This window comes from Protopterus annectens, chromosome 6.part1 (assembly GCF_019279795.1).
Source record: "Protopterus annectens isolate FY-2018-M chromosome 6.part1, PAN1.0, whole genome shotgun sequence".
In the NCBI taxonomy this organism is placed as follows: Eukaryota; Metazoa; Chordata; order Ceratodontiformes; family Protopteridae; genus Protopterus; species Protopterus annectens.
The window spans coordinates 491,241,498-491,268,414 of record NC_056738.1 but is presented as its reverse complement, the minus strand read 5'-3'; the positions used below and the strand labels follow the sequence as shown (position 1 = coordinate 491,268,414).

Genomic DNA, 26,917 nt, shown 5'->3' with positions numbered 1-26,917 from the left:
TCACTGTGTCATCTGAATACTATTTAGGTATGTGTGTCTCATCATCATTGCCTGCCCCTGCACTGATGACAACATTAGCATGTAACCCTGCCCCTATTGATGTCATAGTAGCAGTTGCCAGCATTGTGAATACACAAAAAAGGCACATTAGTGTGACTCTGAGTACTTGTGCTACAACTGAGTCACTCTGACTTGAACACTAAGGGTGTTCTTGCAAGATGTGAAGCACGTTAAGTTACCGAATACAGTTTTGGTGAATGTAAAAAAAAAATTTTTCACTGAAACACTTTCTCTGAACCTTCAAAGAAATACCCTCTGCACCCCCACATCCCTAAACCTATATGGCATTCTAGAACATTAGAATGAGAATGACAACAACAAGGTCACATAAAACTGGAGAAACATCAAAACGTCACCATTGCAAAAGTCCTTTCAGTGAACATTCTTCACTCTTTTTACATTCACTGAAATAGCATCCTGTGACTCAACCATATCTCTGTAAAATGCATTGTACAAGTCCAAAATTCCCCTGTCACCCTGATGTTTTCATTAGCCCCCTGTAATCCAGCTGCTTTCATTAGCCCCCAGTGGTACCATGTGGTAAGTAACGGACAGATGAAGGACAATGAAGAAAGCCAAGGTAAAGACTTTGCGGAGGGCCGAGCACTTTGGTACCAAAAGAATAATCCTGTTTATACTGTCAATATCCTGAATGCATACTCTGTCCAGAAGCTGACAAAGACAGACAAAGACTGACAACTTATAACAGATACGTTTTGTTTTGTAAAAGGACTAGGACAAATAGCTTGCCTAGAATTAGGCTGGCATCTAGCATTGTGTGATGTAGAGAAGTAGAAATGTAGGTATCCAGTGAGAAAATAGGTGAAAAACATCAAGGCGTACTGCTTCCACCAACATTTTCATTATTGCAGGTCATCACATACAGCTAGATAAAAAGGAAGAATAAACCCGATGACAGAGTTGATTCTGTGGACCACTGAAGAATCTATATGGCCCTGGGTTGGTCCCCACTCCCCTACTCATTAAGTTTTCCCCTTTTAATATGCAGTTTAGCAAGTTGAATGATTGCAACCCATTAGCTGGCCATGCTAGGAATGTTATAAAACACCAACGAAGCCAAACAAAAGGATGAAGCAAAGAAAAAAAATACAGGAAGGATTTAAAATCACAAAATAAACTACTAGGGTGGAATGCATTATAAAAATAAAAAAATGCATAAATATTTTACTAATCTGGGATGTGTGGTGCATAGCTGAGGTAGCATTCTTTTAAAATCATCTGTCTAGACGATTAGAATAAGAAAATAAAATCCAGAAAAGTTTCAAGTGCCTACTTTGTATCTGCTACCATAATCCTGACGATTGTCCATGCTGCCACAAAAATAGTAGGAACTCCTGAAATTAGAAAACAGAATGTGTCAGACCTTATTTTTAATAAAGCATGCCATTTTAAAGTTGTGACACTGTTTATTAATAGATGAAATTCAGTATATACACAAATGCATACATCTACATATACATACAACATGTATACAGTGATTTCTCAGGTATCAGTTTGTGAAAGACAAAATCAATATACACATATATGCATATATAAAATACACTTATATAGGGTGATTCCTCAGGTCTCATTTTGTCAAAACCAGAGGAACTGTAAGCAAAGTATCAAAAGCCCCACCTACCAAAAACTCTTCTAATCAGAAAACACAGTATCTAAATATGTAGCATAAACAAAGTGTAACAAAACATTTTTTTTTGGGACAGCAGCACTCCAATACCTCTCAAAGTGGGGACTTCACAACCAAACCCTAAATCTGTAAATATAATAACTGTAAGGTCACATGACCTAAGAATAAAAAGAAAATGTTTGCTTTTTATTGCATTTTCCTCTTCTGTTTACACTGAATTTTTTATCCTTGGAGTTTGTACATACACTTCTACGCAACATTGTCAATAAACAAGAGAAAATAAATCAATAGTCAACAGTATGCACAGTCATTGAAAATGTATGATTCATTACTTATTGATAAAATGAGACCCAGTGAATCTCAGGTCAACCTATACATGTATACCTCTGTGTGTGTGTGTGTGTGTGTGTGTGTGTGTGTGTGTGTGTGTGTGTGTGTGTGTGTGTGTGTGTGTGTGTGTGTGTGTGTGTATGTATATACTTATCTTAGGTACAACCTGCCAGTCTTCAGAATCAAAGCGTGAACTAGCAAAGATCATTACAGAGGGTCAGAAATCCTCATTCTTAAAGTTTTAGCCATTTGTGAATTCACAATCTTAGGTAGGGAGCTCACACATACATAGCAGAGATAGCAAACCTGCTAGTGGATAGGTTTGGTGAAGATTTTACTCCTTTATCCCATCCTAACTTACAACAAACCATCCCCCAAACTTCCTTCACCCTACACATCTGAAGAGAAGGTCCTCAAAGCCTAGTCCAAGGCAAAAAACACAGCTTCTATGGGACCAGATGACATCCCAGGCTGTCTTTTAAACAGGCTAAAACATGAACTAGCATCACCACTAAGTAGCCTTTTCAATCACAGCTTAACCACAGGTTTTGTTCTTGTGAATGAGAACAGCAACAGTTATTCCCTTCCACAAAGGTGGCCTAGCAACAAACCTGGGAATTACAGATGCATAAGCCTGACTAGCTTCATCTTTAAGGTCATGGAAAGTATCAGTATGGACCTTATAAATAAAGACATTGGTGACCTCCAAACCCTGGATCCTACCCAATTCGGCTTTGTGAAGGGCAGATCCTACTTGTTAAATCTGGTGGATTTCTTTGAAAAATGTGACCTAAGGCCACCGACGAGGGCCAATCTGTGTACACATCATACCTTGACCTGGCAGAGGCTTTCGATACAATCCCACATGCAGGCATTACCGACAAACTTAGCAAACTGAATATAAACTCCTTCATTATAAGATGGGTTGCCAACTGGCTCACAGACCAGACACACACTATCAAAGTGGGTGACTCCACATCAACCAGAGATCTGTTTCCAGTGGGGTACCACAGGGGTCATTGCTGGGCCCACTACAGTTTGGTATATACTTCTCAGACGTTCAGATCAAAACTAAGAGGTTGTGGCTGACCAAGTCTGCAGACAACTGCAAACTAGGTGCAATCACTGAATCCCCAAATGATGTCAGTATACTCCAGGAGGGTCTCATGCAGACCACTAACTTGTGTATTAGTCATGGTCTCATACTGAATGCAAGTGCACCAACATTCTCTTCAGCACAAACAATGTCCCCACACTATCAGATTAACAACAATACACTAAGTACCCATGAAGTGCTAAGGGACCTGGGTCACAAGTTGACTGTGACCTTAACTTTGACCACCATGTGTCTACTCTAGTAAGGAAAGCTTTCTACATAGCACACTTGATTAGTAAAGGCATCACCTTGAGAGCAAAAGAAGTTATAATACCACTATACTTGGCATTTATCCAGCTCATAATTGAGTATAACTCCCTGTTTGGCATGCACCATACTAAGCACCTGCAGCAATTAAAGATACCTCAGAGGTTTCTAACAAAGATGTTCAAGGGGCTCCAGCATGTGCCTTACACCGACCGACTAAAGTCCCTGTCACTATACTCTGTATTGCATAGACTTCTTAGAGAAGACTTTTGACTGGCCTACAGATCAATCCAAAACCCAAACCTAATGAACTTGCTGCATATCTGTAAATCAAATGGGACTAGTGTTATGCATTCCAGGGACCTAAATATGGCCTGTGACTTAAATAAGACATGCTGGAGGGGCAGATTTATCTCCCAGAAACTGCCATATCATTGGAACAGGCTACCAATTCATGTGAAACAGAGCACCTCTATGACACTGTCCAAGTGGAACCTGAATGAGGGGATAGGGCACCATAAATTTTTATCACAGATAGAGCCTACAACCCACCTGGACATGGGCAGTCATCACTAAATGCAATCTTGAGTACTGAATAGCATTTCTATGGTATTACACTGAGATGAAATGGTGAGGTTTAAAATGACCCAGAGGTCGATAGCCTATTAATCTCCTGTAATCCTATGATATGTATGTAGAGTACATGCAAAGTGAGGATAACACAAAATGTCACATGTTTACTAATGCACACAGCATACCAATATCCTGGCAGATCAATTCAGTGCCAACTTCACCCCCTTCTCTCCCCCTAAACAGCCCATCTCAATACCGGAAGATTGCCAAATTCCAGTAATAATGGCCACACAGGTAAAAAAACGCACTCTCCAAAGCTAAGAATACAGCATCCATGGGACCAGATGACATCCCGGGCTGTGTACTACATGAACTAAAAATGAACTGGCACCTCACCTAAGTGTCATGTTTAATCATAGCCTCACCTCAGCTTCATGCCCACTGAGTGGCAGTTATCCCACTGGGATCCACCTTGGATCCCGGGAACTACCGCCCCATCAGTCTGACGAGCCTGATCTGCAAGGCCGTGGAACATATTATCATGGAACTTATAAACAAAGACATTGGCAACCTTCAAACACTGGACCCCACTCAGTTTGGGTTTGTGAAGGACCGATCTTGTCTCCTGAACCTGATTGACTTCCTCGAATCAGTCTCCAGAGCCGTGGATGAGGGTAAGGCGGTCCACACAGCCTATCTGGACCTCACCAAGGCCTTTGACACCATCCTCCGCTCTGGAATCATAAACAGACTTACTAAGGTGAGTATTAATCCCTACGTCCCTCTATGGGTTGCCAACTGGCTTACTGACACAACCCATACTGTAAAAGTAGCTGACTCCAAATCCACACCCAGACAAGTGACAAGTGAAGTACCTCAGGGTTCAGTCCTGGGACCGCTCTTGTTTGGCATCTACTTATCTGAAGTGCAGGCCAAAACTAAGGGACTCTGGCTAACAAAGTTCACAGATGACTGCAAACTGGAAGCCATTACTGAATCCCCAAATGATGTGGATAGTCTACAAAAGGGTCTTACAGAAACAGATGCTTGGTGTCACAGCCATGGGCTCAAGCTCAATGCCAAGAAATGTATAGTTATCCCCTTTGGGAAAAAACATGTACTCATGAATTACCACATAGGTGGCAGTACACTAAACACCGAAAGTGTGATAAGAGACTTAGGGACACAGGTGGACAGTGGTCTTACCTTCGATAACCACATCGCCACAACAGTCAGGAAATCCTTCTATAGGGGCGTGGCCAAGGATGAACACAGGATAGCAGCAGATTTCTTCAGCTCCACCAACATTACTGCTCTGACAGGAAATAATTACTTTAAAAATCAACTAATATAATAATTTTCTTTCTGAATACGTTTGGAATATCAGTATTTTGAATCATATCAAAAAAAGAAAGAAAATTTAAATAATTTTCCTGTCAGAATTCATCTTTGAAATTTTTCTTTCATCGCCTCTCTTCAGAATGAGTTCCAGTAAGGCTAACACTCAAGATTCCAGCATCAAGAAAGAGCTTCAGTCTTTACTATTAACAATTCAACAACTAACAACTAAAATGGACAGACTGGATACTAAAATTGATAACTTTATAGAAAAAACTACAAAACAAATGGATTTGTTACATCAAGACTTGCAACACCAGAAAGCTTAGATTACAGGTATTGAAGAGACTCTTAGTGTTATGGACAACAGAATCCAGGAAGAGGAAAGTAACATTGATTTTTTACTAAAACAGAATACACAGCTACAATCCAAACTTGATGACCTGGAAAACAGATCCAGACGCAATAATATTAGGAGTTTTGGACTGCCAGAAAATACAGAAGGTAACAACATTATTTCCTTTCTAAATACTTGGCTCCCTAAAACTTTAGATCTGTCAGAAGCATTTTCTTTTGGTATTGAAAGAGCCCATAGGTCTTTATCTAATTTTAACACAAATAAAAAGTTTCCTAGATCTGTTATTGTAAGATTTTTATCATCTTATGACAAGGAGATGGTATTAAAGGCTGCATGGGCTAAAGCTCCTATAAAAATTAATGAGGCAACTGTGCGTTTTGACAATGACTATTCTTCCTTGGTAATAACTAAAAGAAAAGCTTTTTTGCCATTAATAAGAGAGCTTAAGAAAGCACAGTTCAAAACATACCTTTTGTTTCCTGCCAAACTAAAAATCTTTTTACCTGATGGCCCTAGAGTTTTTGAAGACTTGGACTCTGCTTTGCTGTATATAAAAAAAATAAAATATTAGATAAAATAGAAGAAATGGAATTGGCTAGTCCTTCGCTAAAGAGGATGGCAACAGGAACTTCTTGGAAGACTTCGGAGAAGCAAAAAAGGCTAAAAAACAAATGACATGTTCTATATTTTTTTCTTTTGAACTCTTCAATTACAGTTACTTCATTTTCAGAAAGCCACAAATGTTTTAAAGATTTATTCAAGGTTACTTTTTTGTGTTCAAGGAACTGTTTTGTTTTATAAATAATCAAACATTCTGAGGAACAAATAACATGCTATGAAACAACTTGTTTCTCTTTGTGATAAAGAGACCTAAGGTTAGTAATTTGATACATTTCCTTTCTCTTCTTGTTTTAAATAATAGCATTCTTTCTAAACTATGCATTCATTGAGGGGTGGGGGAGGGCTGGGAGAGAAGTCTGATGAAAAAAAATGGAATAAGTGAAATAATAACTTATTAGCTCTTTAAAATTATTTATGCTGTTTAAACACTATTGCTAAATAATATACAATGACTTAATTGCTTATATATGATTTTAAATAATATGTCATGATATAATTGCAAATAATTAGAACTAAAATAGTAGTATGTTATAAGTCACATGTTTAACATTATTAAAACAAACAGCAAGTAATATATAAATACTCTTTGTAGTTTCTTTTCTTTTTTTCTTACTTTCTACTCTCTCTCTTTCTTTTTTTTTTTCTTTCTCTCTTCTTTCTCTCTCTCTCTTTCTCTTATATATACAATTATATGCTTTTGATAATACTAATTTATGTATATAATAAGATCTGTATGAGAAAATGAACTGGGGCATATAAAAATAAGTTGTATAATATGTTAAATATTTGTAGACTTGGTTTCACTGTCATAGAGACTGTAATGGCTTGTAAAATACTTCGCGAAGGTTTTACACTGTTTAGATTCATTTGTGCTACTAAATGAATGTCAGTCACTTGCTTTTACTAAAATTCCCGCCAAAATGTTATGGGAGACAATCTGGGATGTGGGTTTCCTCGTGAACAGTGTCCTCGAGTTGTTTTTAAAGCTTCAACACTCAGAATACACGCAGAGAAGCTGAAAGCAGTCAATTTGAACTTTGACCCCTGATTCCACGCTGACACATCGCAGATTCAAGAAGAATACTGTTTCAGGAAGTAGAATTGCTGTAAATGTGACTTTGTGATGAAAAACAAACTTTAAGACATCTAAATGTGAGTTATTTCTTATAACAACTTATTTATTTAAGATGTAATTCATAAAATATAAAAGTTATAATGATTTTAAATGACTTAGTATGTCATAGTAAACAAGTGAGACATTTTAGAAGGAATAGAATGTGAAACACATATACACTTGTTCTTGAAAGCTTACATGTCTGCAGCACATTAATGTATATAATTACTTATGATTTAAACATATATAATGTTATAAATCATTTGCTTTGACTAACTGACAAACACAAGTATCTTTATGATTATATATAAGAAGAAATTGTCAGGTGACATATTTTAAAGCTGCAGTTCAGATATATAAAATACAGATGGTTTTCATCACAATGATTCATGTATAACTAGGAATTAACATTGCTGTGCAGTATGATTTTTTAACCTATGTATGAGAATGAATATTTTATTTAATTGGCAATAATAAGTATGAGAGGAAAGCTTATGGTGCAAGTAATTGAATGTTTTTAAAACTGTTAACTGCATTTCAATGGCAGAAAGTAGGAATACACTAACATATGTAATGTCTGAACCATAATAGTCAAAGATATTGAATTCAAATGAATATAAGAACTTATTCTTACAAACTTTTAATAAAATAACATATGGATATGCTCCTTTTTTTTTTTTTTGTTGTTCTTTCTCTCTCTCTCTTCTCTGTTCCCATTATCAAGACTGTTAGAATGCTATTTTGATTATTAGTGTATTATACAGAATAGATGTACATAGTAATATAAGCTGTTTCTAAATGTTCTTATTTGTTTATATGAAGCTCATTTATAAATTGTTTAGCTTTGTCATAATAGATAATCTAATTAAATGAGGTTAACTTTAGTTAATAATAGTTAGTATTGAATTAATTTGGTGGCAGCTGAGGTACTGCTGCTTAGGATGGGGGGATAACTTGAGTGGTATGTGCTACTCGAAGTTGGAGTTTTCAACTCCAGGCTGGGTGCAATGTTTAATCCTAACATTATTTTCACCTGATTATTGCTGTATGTATATAGTTCTGACATCCACATCATATTTTATGAATCCATTGTCACTACGAACTAAAGTGAAACTTACACAAAATTCCATAGGATTTTCATTAAATACAGTTATAATCAATGGAACACCTAAAGGAGGAGATATAATAACACATATTTTGTTAATTGTTATTCTGATTATATGTCTTATATGTTTATAAAATCTAAATGATATCTCTAAAAGGAATTTCTTTAAATATTAATGGATTAAATAACCCATGTAAAAGGGCAAGTTTAACGAGATATATTAATTTGCATAGAGCCAACTTAATATTCCTTCAAGAAACACATTTCCTGGAAAAGGATATAGATAAGTTAGCCACTAATAAATATACAGTCTTGGTTAGTTCAGAACACACACAAAAAAAAAGAGGAGTGGCTATTTTATGGAATAAAAGTATGCCCATACCTGAAACTATAAAGTCTTATAAAGATGATAAAGGAATGTTTTGTATGGTTACAATAAAGATTAATGGGAAGATATACATTAATCAATGTATATTGGATACCAGGAATTGGCATTAATACAGTGAAACAACATCTCAATAAGATCATATCATTCTCTATAGGAGATATTATTTTAGCAGGTGACTTTAATTGTATCCTACATGAAAAAGATACTTCTACTATAGGAAAAAGGAAAATTACATCTAATGCAAAACATTTAAAAGATTTTATTAATTTATACCATTTGAATGATATTAATAATCAGATAGATTCAAAATCATTACCATACACTTTTTTTTCTAACAGATATAAAACTTATTCAACAATAGATAGAGTCTTTATTTCTAACCAGATGGTATCAGATTGAATTAATTCCAAAATCATTTCATGTCCTATATCAGATCATAATACAATTGTCTTTAAATTTATGGTAAAAAGTACTTATAATGTTCAGATCAAAAGAATACCAGCATACTTAACTCAACTAAAAGACTATAAAGATTATATACTTTCAGAAGTGCAACATTTCTTAGACTTAAACACTACACCTGATGTCTCCATTGTTTACATTTGGGATGCTTTAAAATCATATTTATATGGACAAAGTATCAGATGGTATAATAATAAAAGGAAATCTTGGGACAAGGAATTACTAGATATTCAAAACAAATTAGACTCATACAAACATAATAATAAAGATAATATTATGGATAAAAAAGTCATTGAGGAAATAAATAAATTAAATGAGAAATACAAAGAAATTTTATCCCATAAAGTCAAAATAACATTAGAGAAATATACGTTTTTGTCCTACTCGATAACTCCCAAATACTTACATAGACTTAAAAATAAAACAAAAAGGTTGAATAAGCAAAATCATGTCAAAGAAATTTTCTCTCCAGGGAAAAAGAAGAAAGTTTCAAGTTTACCAGAAATTTTAGATGAATTTAGAAATCACTATCACAAAATTAATCATAATAACATTAATATGGATCCTAAAGATAAAATAAAGGAATTTATAACTACATACGTGAACAAAAAACTTAACAAACAACAGACTAAACTAATGGATAAAAATATTTCATATACAGAGGTTATTACACAAATAAACAAACTTAAATCAAACAAAGCACCAGGTAATGATGGTATTATACCAGAGATTTATAAAATTCTTCCTAAAAGTACTTATTCATTAATACATAAGGTTTTTATTCTGGCTCAAAATGAGTTAACAACTCCCCCATCTTGGCAATACACATTTATTTCACCAATTTTTAAACCCAATAAAGACCCAACCAGATGCACTTCATATAGACCTATTTCATTACTTAATGTTGACTATAAAATGTTTATGAGTATTTTTGCTGATAGATTAAAGACAATCATCCCAGGCATAATAGATATAGATCAGACAGGCTTTATTATAAATAGAAATACTTTTGATAATATTAGGAGAACTTTAACGTTAATTGATTTTGCAAACAGGAAAAAGAAAGATTTAACACTTATTAGTCTTGATATAAGTTCAGCATTTGATTCAGTAAGTTGGGACTACTTGTTTATCTTACTGAAGTGCACACATTTTTCTGATGCATTTGTAAATCTAATAGAACATCTATATAAAGGAGCATTTGCTTATATTAAGATAGGAACATATGTCTCACAAAAAATACCCATTTTAAAAGGTACAAAACAAGGGTGTCCACTTTCTCCACTATTATTTACTTTAATAATGGAGCCGTGGGCTAATTTGATTAGAAACAGTACTGCTATAGAAGGATTTGATATAGATGAAAATGCAATATCTAAAATTCAACTTTTTGCAGATGATGTTTTAATTACGTCATCAGGAACTAACTCTTCTATGCAATCCTTATTTGATAAAATGTTGGACTTTAAAAATATCTCTGGTTTGATATTTAATGAAGAAAAAACTAAAATATTACCAATATATACACGAAAAAATGTCCTCATTAGTGATTTTAACAAATATGTACCCAACTCAGCTCAGATAACTTACTTAGGTATAATATTATCCAAAGATATTAAAACTATCATACATAATAATTATAGTACCTGTCTTCTTAATATACAAAATCTTTTCACTAGATGGAACAATATGTTTTTTACCATGGAAGAGAGACTCACAATTATTAAAATGATAATATTCCCTAAGATATTATATTTAATACAATCAATAATACTCCCACCTACAAAAATAATTATTAAGAAATTGAATACATTAATGTTAAATTTCTTATGGGCACCTATTAGACCTAGGATTGCATTAAAGAAACATACTAATAGCTGGTCTTAAGGGGGCATTTCATTTCCAGACTTTAATTTATATAATATCTCTTCTATTATAAAAGTTATTACTTTGTTAATAGATCAGTCATATGTTGCAAGATGGAAAGATTACTGGGAACTAATTAGCATTCACTTCATGAAAATCTCTTTAGTACATAAAAATACTATTGTAAATAATCCCATGTTATGGTTACTTAAAGAATTTTGTACTTCATCTATCACACCAAAATATATATTTAGTTATCCATTAAACATTATTATCAGTTATCGTAATTTTATATTTATGCATCCTAAGTATAAGGAATGGAATTTTATCCTATTTCCTATAATGTATACACAAGGTGTTCTTTTGTCAACCACCTCTGAGAGTACTCTTTTAGTCACAGAGAATGATTTAAAATATTGGTATCAGTTGCTGTCTGATAATAAAGTTAAAAATCTAGACTTCTTAAAGCAAGAATTTGATTTGAGAGATGCATGTTGGTTAGAGATTCAGACTTTTAGACAACATCTTATTAATAAAATTGATTTAATGTCTTTAACAGTTAAAGAATCTGTTCCAATTCTGATTGATTACTTGATATTAAACTTACAACATAGAGTTTCTGATAAAGGTAAGCTCTCACATACATAAAATTATTAGAGAAGAAACTCATTACAGTTCAGATACCTATTGGAATTATTTCATTTCCATTAATGGTGAATCACCTAAAAAACAAGATAAACAATATATATTGGAATATGCGTATAAAACTACTTCTTCCATTAATTGGAGACTTTTTACTTGGAAATTTTTACATAGATCTTTCTATACACCTTTGATGATGAATAAAATAAATAATAAAGACATCTTATGTAAAAGATATAATGTACAAATAAATGCTGATTGGGCACATATGTTTTATGACTGTGTAAAATTGAAGGAATATTGGAAATTAATCAATGATTTTTTGCAGGCCCTTTTCACAGATAATTTCATTATTTCTAAATCACTTATATTATTTAACACTCCTGTTCCTATAAATGTTAAAAAAGTTAAACTTCCCTTATTATGGTCTATTCTAGCAGTGGCTAGAAAAATAATAACCAGAAATTGGATTTCAGATACTCCTCCTTCATTTAATGAATTTAAAAATGTTATGACTGAAGTGTGTCATATGGAATTGATGACAATAAAATCAAGGACTACTAGAAAAACGTCTTACTATATTATATGGGATACTTTACAAAATCTGTTAAAAAAATCTTAGTTTCAATAGTAAGACATTACAGTTTAATCAGTTGATTTGATTTGTAGTGGATGTCTCTGTAAATACTTTGGTTATTTTATTGAATGTTATAACTATTTATATTTCAATTACTTGTAGAAGATTGTTATGATGTTTATTTTGTATGTTAAAACAATAAACCTGTTTTAAAAAAAAAAAAAGGAAATCCTTCTATGTGGCACACCTCATCACTCAGGGCTTTTCCTCCACAAAAAAGGAGATCATTGTCACACTGTAGTCATCCCTCATTAGACCCATTATAGAATACAACACACCGTTTTGTATGTACCTCTCAAGGCATCTGCAACAACTGGAAAGGCCGCAAAAATACCTCACTAAAAGAATCACAGGCCTAAAGAAGATGCCCTATGCTGACCACCTTAAAAAACTCCAGCTATACTCTGTGGCATATCATCTACTCAGAGGCGATCTCTACTTAACATACAAGGCCATGTCAAACCCAGAGCTGTTGGACATGCTACACTTAAAGAAATCCCAATCCCTCAGAGCCACACGCTCCAGGGATCTAAACTTTGTCATCACAATAAACAAAACATGCTGGAGGGATAAGTTCCTGATCCAGAGATGCTCCAGACTCTGGAATAGACTGCCCATACATGTCAAGCAGAGCACCTCTTTGGCCCTCTTCAAAAGGAACCTAGATGATTGGATGGGAGAAAGGAAATTCATCCCGGGGATAATTTCAGTTGCCCTGCTAGACAGGGGTCCAGGAAAGTAAATATTGTGGGAAGAAATATCCAGGGAATTGTTATGGCTAGGCATGTATAGGCCCTAGGGCCGATAGCCTAGTACCAACCTATGAACCTATGCAGTAAATAAAAAGTGCCCAACATTAGATGCGACTCCTTCTTTATTCCATAAGCCAGTATTGTGTTTGCTTTATAAAATTTCACATCATGGAAGAAACAATATAGGAATCTTAAACCTATCATTTTTCCTAGTCCATTTTAGTTGGCATTCTTTTTTATATGTAGAATTTCCTTGAATTTATAAAAGGGATCTCTGCTTCCTACTGACACATTTGTTGTTTGATTATACAAATGTCACTAAGTCACTCTCCATAGTTAAATACTACACTGTTGCTTAGCTCATGTATTATTAATTGTGTATCAAGCACTACGCTATAATTGTATATACAAGTGTGTGTGTATATATATATATATATATATAAAATATATATATATATATATATATATATATAGACATACATATATGCATATACATATATATTTATATATATATATATATATGTACACACACACACACACACACACACACAATATATATATTTATTTATTTATATATATATATATATATATATATATATATATATATATATATGTGTGTGTGTGTGTGTGTGTGTGTGTGTGTGTGTGTGTGTGTGTGTGTGTGTGTGTGTGTGTGTGTGTAGTTAGTCCCAGAAGGCTACGGGCCTATTTTCAGGGGACACTGAGGTGATATTTCTACTACTAGGGGAAATTTGGCCAGGCATCAGGGAACTTCCCCTACTCATTCAATACAAATGTACAGGGACACAATCCAGTGTAGCACTTATTTTCTTCCATTTCAAGTGCATAGTTGGCTCAGAGAAGCAAAACACATGGAGGAGAATGAGAATGTGGTTGCTATTGGAAAAAAAATGCTGTTAGTCAAACAGCTAAAGACGCTAATGTAGTGGAGAGGGAGTCAGATGAGGCGTGGAAGAATGAGAATGGAGAAAATATGATCGCTAACATAAACAAAGTAAATGAAGGGAAAGAACAGGGAGAAGAAGTGGAAATGCTTGATTCCAAAGATATTTTTGAATGGAATCTTTTCGTTACAGATACTGCAGCAGCAGAATGTGTTGTTACAATCCTCCAATCAGGAGGGTTGCGAGACGTCTACTTAAAATAACTAATAGACCAGAGAAAACCAGAGAATGAGAAAGCAACATCGTGGGGAGAGATAATGGACAGGATTCAAGAGAACAAAAAATAAGAAGAGAAGAGAAAAGAAAAGAAATCATATATGCAGGCAGTAAAGGAAGATGAAAGGAGAGAACAAAAGAAGTTGGAAGTTAAAAGAATATCGAGTAACAGTAAACAATATAGCAGAAAAGGAACTAGAAAGATATGAAATATGGGATATCATCATACCTTTCTGGGTTCTATCCCCAGCGGTGCTAAGATCTTTTATTTGCATTAATAAGGAGACATTTTGTGATATTGTTTTGTGGAGGCACAGTACATAGAAAAGTTCCTGAAGCAATACAATCGAAGAAAAGACATTAATCATTGGAACTTGTATATAATTCATTATTTTAATAGGGAAGCCAATAAAAAAAGTATTTGTGCAATTTAGGACTGAAACAGAAAAAAAAATAATCTAAAGAACTATTTAAAAGCTACATGTTACTAAAATATATGATAACAGAGGGCTATGGATGACAGGATGGGAATGTTGTGTAATACTGAAAATGCAAAATGAAAAATTGTACTTTTACTTAACATAATCAATATAGAAGGGAATAAAGGAATTGTAAGGTATTGGGGGCAACCTAAGACTTTTTATGTGGCAAAGATGACAATTTAATTAATAACTGTGATAAAAGAAAATGTTTCATATGTGGAAAAGAGGGTCATGAAAGAAAGAAATGTGAACAGAAGTGTATAAAATGTGAAAAGATAGGTCACTCTTGGATGGACTATACAGTGTTAGAAAATCAAACACAAGAAATTATATTAGAACAGGAACAGAATAATGAAAATGTTATATTAGATACAATAGAAGAAACACAAAATGAAACAAATGGATGAAAGTGATTTCAGAATGGATATGAAAGCGAGCATGAATGCAACGAAAGAAAGATGAGGTGGAGGAAATTAGTAACTCAAGTGATGAAGAAGAAAGTAAATGTGTAAATGTAATAAGTAAACCAAGTTCTACAGGTAAAAGAGTGAAAGATAGAAAGTTCAAAAATGTGACTATAGGGTAAAGCAAAAAAGGAAAAGGATAAATGTCTATTCGTTACAGTGAGAATCTTAGCTATTAATGTGAACAGTATAAAGAACATCGATCGCAGGCTAGGAGTATTAGAATGGAGCAAAGAACTAGACATGGATATTGTCGCTCATCTTGGTTTACAATTGAAGACAAACAGGCTGGGTAGCTCATTGACATGCTTTATTACATAGAAACATCAGGATGGATAGCAGCAGTACAAAATATAAATTAACTGATTAGCTGACAGACTACACAGACATGCATGCTTACATCTCAACAGTTTACTACAAAATGGCAGTCAGGCTCGCACATGCTCAGTATTTATACATGTGCAAGCCCACAGAAAGTTTCTTAAAGGTATACGTACATACTGATCTACATCCTCCTTCTCTAATGAATTGCCCACAATGGAAAAAGCATGCAATTGTATATACACTAAGAAACAAACACAATACTTATGTCCTTATGTCCAAGTTCAAGTGTATCTGGAACATGGTCTGGAAATGTAAACTGGTCTAGGGATATAGCAATCAGAACTGGGTTTAGCAACAGGGACAGTCATTGGTGAACAAACAGATTCTGGAATTTCGAGATTCTTCTCAAGAACAGGGATATTTACTGGAACGTCCTCTGGAACTGGAACATTGGATAACCCACTCTGAGATTTACAGTCTTTCTCTCAGGTATGATACTGCAATACAGACTTGGACACCAGGACCAAATTTTTCCAATTCTGCCTTAATTCTACTCCTTCCGATTCCACAATGTATGATCTGGGCTCTGGACATACACTTTTCATGACACCAATCCGATCAAAACCTTTGGACGTCTGCATCCTCACTGTCTCCCCTTCTTGTAATGGATTGAGCAGTTTGCTGGTCTTATCAGAATAAGACTTCTGGGATAAACACTTCTTCAACAGATGGGCTTTCACTGATCTGTTGTTCTTGACACATGGAACCAATAGATTACTGATAATTGTTAGTGTGGTTCTGGTTTGTCTCGACAGAAGTCTCTGTGCAGGTGAACCAAGATATTTATCATAAGGAATATTTCTGGGATTCAAGAGATTCAAGAAAACAATGCTGTTGTCTCATTTTGACTTCTCTAGTAATTGTTTTGCACTTTGAACTGCACATTCTGCCAAACCATTTGACTGTGGGTACTCAGGGCTATTTGTAACATGTGTAAAGTTCCACTCTTCAGAAAATCTTTTAAACTGCTGGCTGGTAAACTGTATAGCATTGTCAGAAATAACTGTGCAGACTACCATGGACTGCAAAATGATGCTTCATCTTAGTAATGACAGTAATGAATGTTAGATTAGGAATAAGGTCAGTCTCGAACCATTTGGAATAAGAGTCGACTAACACCAAGTAATGCTAACCATTCCATTCAAAAATGTCTGTAGCTACTGTTGACCAAGGTAGTTCAGGAATCTGGTTTAGCTGAAGTGGTTCTTTCTGTTCATGTGGCTTAGTACTTTTACAAACAGAACAAGATGAATGTACTCTCTCAATGTCCCTAGACATAGAAGGGCAAAATACTAATCCTCTCAGCCTTCTTTTGGTAGAATCAGTTCCTGGGTGGCCATGATGCAAGATGGTAATATATTCTTCTTGCAAGGATTTTGGAACAATTACTTTTGGACCTTTCACAATGATACCATTGTCAGACAAAATCTCATCTCTGTAAGGAAAATAAGGTTGCAGGTCATGAGGTAAGCATGATTGCTTTGATGGCCATCCTCAACAGATAAAGTGGTTGAGCTTCTGATGAACAGGATCTGTGGCTATATGACTTCTATGCTCATCAAGACATATGGAAGAAACATTTCTCACTTCCATGGCTTCATAATCAAGTTTCTCATTTTTATGCGGTGCAGTGGTATTTTTGGGAGCTCTGGATAGAGTATCAACAAGATAAAGAAGTTTGTCTTTTGTGTAGACAAGATTGAAATTATACTTTTGGAATTTGAGCATCATACATTGCAATCTGGCAGAAGCTATATGCATAGGCTTTCTCAAAATAGTGACTAGAGGTTGGTGATCTGTTTCAGTCTGGATAAGTCTACCATAAATATAATCATGGGACGTTGAACATGCAAACACAATTGCCAAGAGATTTTTCTCTATCTTCGCATACTGCATCTTACATTGGGTTAGAGTTCTGGACTCATAGGCTACTGGTCTACCCTCTTGAATGACTGCACCAAGACCAAACTTAGAAGTATCACAAGAAAGAGTAACTGGTTTGTGAACATCATAGTATCTGAGAGTTGGCAGACTGGCAACTCTCTGCTTCAGGACATCAGATGCTCTTTGGTGTTGCCCTAACCAGGACCAGGCTACATCTTTATGTGTCAGCTCTCTAAGTGGTGCTGAAAGTTGGCTTAAGTCTGGAATGAACTTGCCTAGGTAGTTAATCATGCCAAGAAACATTGTAGGGCTTGGATATTGTCTGGAGCTGGCATCTCAAGAATTGCTGTTTGCTTAGAAGGATCTGGTCATAAGCTTGAACTGGTAAACAAATGACCAACATAGGTAACTTCTCGTCACCCGATTTTGCACTTCTGAGGATTCAACTTAAGATTCACTTCACATGCTCTTTCCAGAACTTTCTTGAGGTTTCAGTCATGCTCAGCTTCACCATTACCTCCTACTACTAAAATATCATCTACTAGTACATAACTATTAACTGACAGACTATACAGACACGCATACTTACATCTCAACAGCTTACTACAAAATGGCAGTCAGGCTCGCACATGCTCAGTATTTATATACTTGGAAAGCTTCTTAAAGATATAGATACATATTGATCTACAGATATTATATCATTCATAGACATTAGAATAACAACAGAAGAAGAAAGAATACAAATTAATGGATTATGAAAAGGTAAAGTTATTTGGAATTTAGGCAAAGAAAAGTATTCTGGTGTAGTTATCTTATGTAAAGAAGGTATAGATATTTTAGATTACACAATATTTATTACTGGGAGGATAGTAATACTAGATATAAGATACAAAAATCAAGTTTAAAGAGTGACTACACTCAATGCATATACCATGCAGAAGCAAAGAGAAATCATGTTTGGAAAAATATTGGATTATGTAAGTTTGAACATGCAAATAATTGTAATGGAGGACTTCAACTTTGATTTAAGATATAGATGAAAAGAAGGGGCAGATATTAAAGTGATCTTAGATATGATTAAAAATAATAAAATGCATTTACGGGAAAATAAGAAATGGACATATAAAAGAAGTAATTTAAGAACAAAAAAATGACTATTTTATAATTTCAGATAGCTTGAGGATATTATATCAAGGATGTAAAGCCACATGATTTTCAGATCACTTAGCAATATGGATAGAGATACAAGAAAAAAGAGATTACATTAAAATAGGCAAAGGAATAAAAATGATTAATGAGTCAGAATTGAATGAACATGGAAATTATTTAATAAAACTGTAAACATGAGAGAATTCTATAAAGACTGGGCAAGATGGTGGATTAGTTTAAAAGAACAATATCGAAAAGAAGGACTAAAATGGTAAAAACTGAAGAGATTACAAGATATTAATGAATACAAGGAAATTAGTAATCAAATATTCAAAAATATAATAAATAATAGAGAAGAGTTTATAGAAAAAGAAAGAAAGTTGTATGAAATCAACCAAGAAAACATTAAAAAAGTTTATTTAAACAAAGATAATTTTACAATGAAAGAAAGAATAAGTAGCATCATATTCAAAAAAATAACCAAAGAAAACACATGAATAATAAGAGAATTAACAATGAAAATGGCAATACAGCAACCACACAAGAAGAAATTATGAGAATAATCAAAGAATATACAGATTGGAAACATTTTCAACATGTGACATTATAATAGAAAATAAATGAGAATTTGACCCATGGTGGTGGTGCTGTGGTAGCGTTGTCGCCTCACAGTAAGACGCTGTCCGGTTCGATTCTCAGCTAAGAGCGTCTTCTGCGTGGAGACATGCGTGAATGGGCGTACCTTCGTTGAAGGTTGTGCATCAGGCCTAGCAAGCCGTTACGTAAAAATCAACTGCCAATCATTAGCGGACTGGTGTTCCGCTGTGGCGACTCCTAACCGGGAAAAGCCAAAAGACACAAACTGAAGAAGGCAATAAAAGAATGGAAGAAAAGATTTTGATAGTAGAATTTGAAAATGTGCTAACAGCAGTAAATGCAGAAGCAGATACAGGTTTAGATGTACTTGAATACCTAATGTATAAAAACATGCAAGAATAGCAAAAAAAAATAAACTTTCTAAAAGTAATGAATGAATAGAAGGAATAAATGACAAAAATATGTTTAGGTGTAATGAAATTTATATGGAAGAAGGTAAGGTAGAAAGAACAGATATAAAAAACTGGAGACTATTAGTACTGAATAATGTAGATTATAAGATTTTTATGAAATAATATGAAAAAGAATAGTAAGTAAAGTAAATAAACTGTTGTCTGAAACAATCTTTGGAACTAAAGATAAAGGAAGTCAGGAACTTCTGATATTAATAACAGAATTGGTAGATGATAGAATAAAGAGGAAAACAGGATTAAAATTATTAGTAGGGGATGTAAATAAAGCATTTGATAAGATCCAACATAAAATATTATGGAACATTTTGGAAGAATATAACATATGTAAAAAATGATAAACATATTGAAATCAGTGTACAGGTAAAACAAAGTAAGGTTGGTAATCAATGGATGGTTAAGCAAAATAATAGAAATAAAGAGCTGAATTAGGCATGGATGCCCAACAAGTAGCATTTTACTTGCTTTAATTATGAATGCAGTGCTTACTAAAATAAACCCGATGCTAGAGAAAGCAAGATATCAAACACCAGAAGATATTCAGATCCCAGTAATGTTTACATACGTGAATGACTTAGTATTAGTAGTTAAGAATAAAGAATGGATGAAAACAGCTGTAGAAATACTTAATAAAGAATTAAATATGTTAGGATTAACCATTAATAGAAAAAGAAATAAAGGACTGGGCCTTTCGGAAGAAATATTAGGCATCGAGTTTAATGAAGAAGAAATAGAAATTTTAGGAATAAAGTTTTATTGAACAACTGAGGGAGAAACAATGGACAGGTATGATAGTTAAAATATGAGACGTCTGTGTATTTTGAAGAGTGTTTAGCTTTCATACAAGAAAAAACACATTTGATTAACTCTGTATTACCAGGCAAGATCACCCATTTAGCTAGTATATACATGATTCCATCCACATTGTAAAAAAGATTTAATGAATGTAATTTTTATGTTTATATGGAGATCTAGACTTAACCCAGTTAGAAGAGGAAGAGGGTTGAGTTTAATGCACCTGATTGTATTTATTTCTTCACTTAACTTGTATAAAGTGTTAACAGGAATTCAAGATAAAAAAAAAAAAACTTTTTAACAAGGGTTATAGAACAGGAACATAAAACAATTTGTGAAAAGCTTAAATGACTAAAGAAAAAAATGTATTGATATAAAATTATATCAAGAAAAAATAATGTTATGGAAAATTGATATACGTAATTTAGAAAAATATAGAAGGGCATGGTATGAGAATGCAATGGAAAAATTATCCTATGTTTATCATAGGAAACATATAGGTAAAGAAAAGATTAAAGCAGTAAAAGCAAGAATGAAGAGATATAAAAAGTATGTAGAATGTTCAGATTTTTTTCCTATGGAGGCTATCAATAAGTAAGCTTCCAGTTAAAGCAAACATGCTGTTTAAAATAATAAAATATATAGTTTATATATATTGTAGAGAGTTGGAAATAACTGAGCATGTTTTTATAAAGTGCAAAAGAATATTTAACTTGTGGAAAGAGATATATGACAAAGGATATTTAAATTAGTTGAGAAATATTGAATATATAAACATGGATAGTATTGAATATGAACACTACAAAAATGTAAGCCAAGATGACAAACAAAATAGATGAAAAGTTATTTTGTATTATATGGATTATGTGGAAGAAAAGAATTAACAAAGTAAAATATAATAGAAAATGGTTGTTACTGGAGATTTTGAAAAAAAAGTAAGATTTTGGTTGTGGAGAAAGGAGGGGCGGGACTAAAAAATTTGAAAGTTTAATATACATATATGTGAAGCTTATGTTATAAATATTGTAAATAATGTAAATATTGTAAATATGTTATGAAACTTATATAGTGGATGTATATACTGTTTTTTTGTGAATGTAATAATAAAGAACCCTATATTTGTAAGCTTTTACTAATTGTGATATAATTTCTGTTTTTTATCTTCTAAATTGTATTAATATATACTTTTGTTTCATGTACTCATCTTGTACGTTATATATTGTATCTATGGAGCTTTTCATAGGTTCATAGGTTCATAGGTAGGTACTAGGCTATTAGCCCTAGGGCCTATATAAGCCTAGCCAAAAAGGTACCCTGACTTTCGCCACCCAAGAAAATTATTTTCCTGTGCCCCTGTCGAGCAGAGCCACAGAAGTGATCCCTGGGGTGAATTTCCTATTTCCCATCCAATCATCAAGATTTTTCTTGAAGAGTGCTAATGAGGAGCTCTGTTTGACATAGATAGGTAGTCTGTTCCAGAGTATGGGAAGTCTCTGGGACAGGAATCTATCCCTCCAGCATGTTCTGTTTATTGTGGTGACAAGGTTTAGGTCCCTAGAGTGTGTAGCTTGGAGGGATTGGGATTTCTTTAAGTGGAGCATGTCCAACAGCTCTGGGTTTGACACACCTTTGTATGTTAGGCAGAGATCACCTCTGAGTAGGTGATATATGACGGAGTAAAGCTGGAGTTTTTTGAGACTGTCTGCATAGGGCATCTGTTTGAGGCCAGTAATCCTCTTTGTGAGGTATTTCTGTGGCCTTTCCAGTTGTTGTAGATGTCTTGTGAGGTACATACCAAAAGGGGCATTGTACTCTATAATGGGTCTAATAAGTGATGAGTAGAGGGGAACAATGACCTCTTTTTTTTCTGGATGAGAAACCTTTTGTGATGAGGTGAGAAACCTTTTGTGATGAGGTGAGCCACGTAGAATGATTTCCTGACCACTGTGGTGATGTGATTATCAAAGGAGAGATTACTGTCCACCTGAGTCCCAAGGTCTCTTATCACACTTTTGGCATTAAGTAGACTACCACTTATGTGGTAGTTCATGGGTATAAAGTTTTTACCAACGGGGATTTTTTCTCCCCAGGACTCCTTTGAAAATGGGCTCCTTCAGCCCAATAGACCATCCTGACAAACAAACTTCAAATAAATAAATAAATAAATAAATAAAATAAGAACCCCAATTCATTGGAGGAGATGAAGTGAAGTACTTTCTGGAGCTGCTAGGTTGTGCTGTAGGGTTGCTAGTGCAGTTCTGGGAATCTAATGTTGGAGAAGAGTGCAGCAGAACTGGTGAGTGGAAAAGGAAAAGACTGAAGGATGGAAGGAAAAGTAGATGATTTACAAAGCTGGAAAATGGAGGACTGGGGACACAAGTACTAATAAATCTGATGAGTCAGACAGAGGCAAAAGAAGAAGAAAATGCTTGATGGCATGACATGGTGGAGAAAGTATTGCAGGAAGACAATACTGAGTGATTGGAAACACAAACAACTCTGGTGAAGGGAAAACAATGAAGGTACTCTCGGCTTGTGGAGTAGTCAGTTTTCAGGGTTTGCCTCTGCTACAGGGTTCTTTGTTACAATAAGAAACAGAGATTGAAAAGAGAAACTGCTCAGGAAGGGAAACAATGGGTATTATTGGTTCTTGGAATACACAGTTTTCAAGGTTTACCTCTGCAACAGGGTTTTTGTTACAAGAAAAAAATAAGTTATTCAGATGCAGCAAAGCAAGGAAGAATGGAAGAAGGAACTCAGTAGAGACAAACAGCAGTAACGTAGCTAGGGTGGGGCAAGAGGGGAAATTGCTGCAGGTGCAAAGTGTTGGGGGGCATGATCTGCTGATCTCAATCTCATTTTAATGGATTTTAAAAGCCAGTATTGCATTGTGATCAAACCTGAGTGCTATAGTGCTCTATGTGTGGTCTAAACTGTATCAACTGCTTGCTCCATTGTAACAAGCAGTTTGCTACAGTTTAAAAAGTAGAATTTTTTAACAAAAACATGAGTGCTGTAGCGCTCCATGCTGGCAGGGTATAAACTGTGGTAAAATTATGTTACATATGTAGTATGTAAGAAACAGATTGTTACAGTTTAAAAAGAAGTTGTTTTTTAAACAAAAACATAACTGCTGTAGCCCTCCATGTAGGCAGAGTATAAATTGTAGCAACTGTTTGCTACATTTGTAACAAAGAGTTTGCAACAGTTTAAAAGAAAAATAATTTTATAATAAAACATGTTGGAGGCAAGGGAGCCCACAGGGTTTTTTGCAGGGGGGTGCAAACCCAGAGCCCCACCCATGCAGCCCCACCTCCTCCAGCCATGCAGCCCCACCCCCTCCACCCACACAGCCCCCCCCCCCACACAGCCATTACAGGGTCCCATTACCTGAATATTTCTCCCCAGTTGCCATAAACACTGTTCACAATTCTCAATGTGTATACTGTTTTTTTACTTCTACAATGATTACAGATATCTAGATTTAATTAGGAATCCATGATAAGTTTTTTTTTACATACCCCATGTACATTGCAACTAACTCAAGGGAACTTTCAACTGGCAGCCCTTTTGAATTCTGATCAAGAAGGCTTGGCTGTACAGTTCTCTGTACTGGAATAATTTCTTATTCATTGCTAATAATCATTTTATTTACTTGGGTACTAACAGAGATTTCCTTTTTACCTACCATAAAGACAAGGTATTTGTTTTATTTCAAATTACCTCCCCTTGTTTTATTTATTTATAAGTGACTTAAAAACAACTACTGGGGAATAGTGTTCATTAGCTCAGTATTTCTCATGTAGGACACTAAACGGAGTCCCATGAGCCTGTTCAGATTATACAGATTTAAACAGATTAGTTTATAACACTAGTGTTCTTTGGCTTCCAAGATTAGCTCTTAGTAACACAAGCTGCTGTTTAAATAAAAGCTGGCATTCTGTGCTCTGAATGCACGACACATTATAGTTGTATTTAACAAACTGTGTGCAGTCACTAAATTATGTATATCTTTTAATTAATGCTTAATCAAGCATTTCTTTATAATCCCAACATTGACACAGTTGTAAGTCATCACTTCATCTGTTTAAAGATAATTCCAGTATCCTAAATATATGCACATTATTAATTATTTTCTCAAGATTAGTTTTACTGAGTGGGTGAGGGAAATTTTGGGTGTTTTCTGCTTTTGTATGATTGAACCTTAGTTATATGAAACTGGGTCTATTATCAGTGATGTGAACAACTTCATTATATGCTTAACTAAAAGCTTTGGACCTTATTTCTTGACACAGACATTACAGTATCCTTTCTGTTATTCTGATAAACAAGAGTAGCCATGCATAAGAAGTGTACATATTTATGCATATGATTATACATATGCCTATAATATATACAGATTGTTTTAATTATAATATAAAATAATGTAATTATATCCCTTCTATAATACAGCACCACTTGTTATAGTGCATTTTAAATTTATAGTTTTGAATGTTTTTCCAGCAAACAATGAAACAAAACATATGAACCAATAATGACAAACTGCCCAATTCAGAACATTTCAACCATAAAAGGCCACTTAAACTTCTGTCATTACAATCCACCAATGTCAGTCAGTATGCACAATCTCTGCAGAAGTAAGTCATCTGAATAATTCCACATTAAAGAGATCTGAAACTAATGAAGAGGTTTTTGTTAGAAAACAACTTTATATTTCAGTGTTTCATCTACAAATTCAATGCCTACTGCCCCTAAATAATAAATTGCCCATGCTACATTAAACAAAAACGGTAAGCTAGTATATTGCAATAGGGAATGGGTGGCAAGCTGAAAAACGGGTTCATAGTTATTAGGCATTTCCTCCAAAGGAGGACATACTCAGGACTGCAGCACCCCATCCCCTTAAAATACAAATCTACACGCTGTGGAAGTAGAACCTATAGCCTTCTACATCAAGATGCAAGTATGCTACCTGCTGTGCTACTAACACTGCTTTAAAATTCTATATGACAATAGTGATACCATTTGCTGAACTAAACAGTTGCACATTTTAAGCAGACTTAGCATGAGCAGCAGTAAATTTCTTTTCTCTTGAAGGTCACAATTCCTTAAAAATGCACTTGAAAATAAATTCCACCTGCTAACTCTAACTAGGACATTACACACACACACACACACACACACACACACACACACACACACACACACACACACACACACACACACACTCACCTCAACCTCTTAGTGCAAGAAATATGGCCAAAGCTTAACATAAATAGAGACAGATTACAAATATTTCTTTCATGAACTTAGAAAATTGCTAGACTAACAGGATTTGTGTTAGTAAGGATATGATGTCTAAAACCTAAATGTCTGTCATTGTTTAACAACTTCAAACCTTTTTAGGAGGAATATGGGGCAAAAATCTGGACATTCTGTAAAAACCTGGGCAGCTGAGGAGTGTGCTACATTTCTTTTATACATACATACACACGCACACACCTACTACTTACACACATACCTCTCAACCACTCGGAGACAAATTTCAACAGAATCAGGGACAAATGTAGAACAAATCAGGGACACAAACTATTACATCTATTAACTTGAGACATTAACAGAATAAGAGTATGTGAATTAATATACATGTCCTACAGGAACAAAAATCAGTACCTCTTAATCATTGTCATTATTTATTAAGTATAATGCAGCACCTTTCCACCAAAAGGCACTAGTGTTAAGAGGGATTCATTTCAGAGGGACAGAGCTAAAATTTGAGTTAAAATCAAGGACAGTTGAGAGGTATGCTTACACACACACACACACACACACACACACACACACACACACACACACACACACACACACACACACCTACACACACACACACACACACACACACACACACACACACACACACACACACACACACACACACACACACACACACACACACACACACACACACACTCACCCCTACCTACTACTTACACACACACACACACACACACACACACACACACACACACACACACACACACACACACACACACACATACACCCCTACACACACACTTACACACACACACACACACACACACACACACACACACACACACACACCTACCTACTACTTACACACACACACCTACCGTTACCTACTTCTTACATATAGTGCATATCTATTTTTGTTCCAAGTGAATGGCCCTCACCGGTGTCAGTGGGGAGGATTCAGGCTCTTTGATTACCGGTCC

The 26,917-nt window shown here is 34.6% G+C and overlaps 1 protein-coding gene across 1 annotated transcript in view; it reads right to left on the bottom strand.

Moving 5' to 3' along the window:
- PTH2R (parathyroid hormone 2 receptor) overlaps nucleotides 1-26,917 on the bottom strand; it is a 1,294,618-nt gene that overhangs the window by 509,616 nt on the left and 758,085 nt on the right. Inside the window, exon 7 of the mRNA XM_044075404.1 lies at nucleotides 1,355-1,415. Coding sequence (XP_043931339.1) covers nucleotides 1,355-1,415 — 61 coding nt within the window. The remainder of the gene's footprint in view (nucleotides 1-1,354; nucleotides 1,416-26,917) is intronic.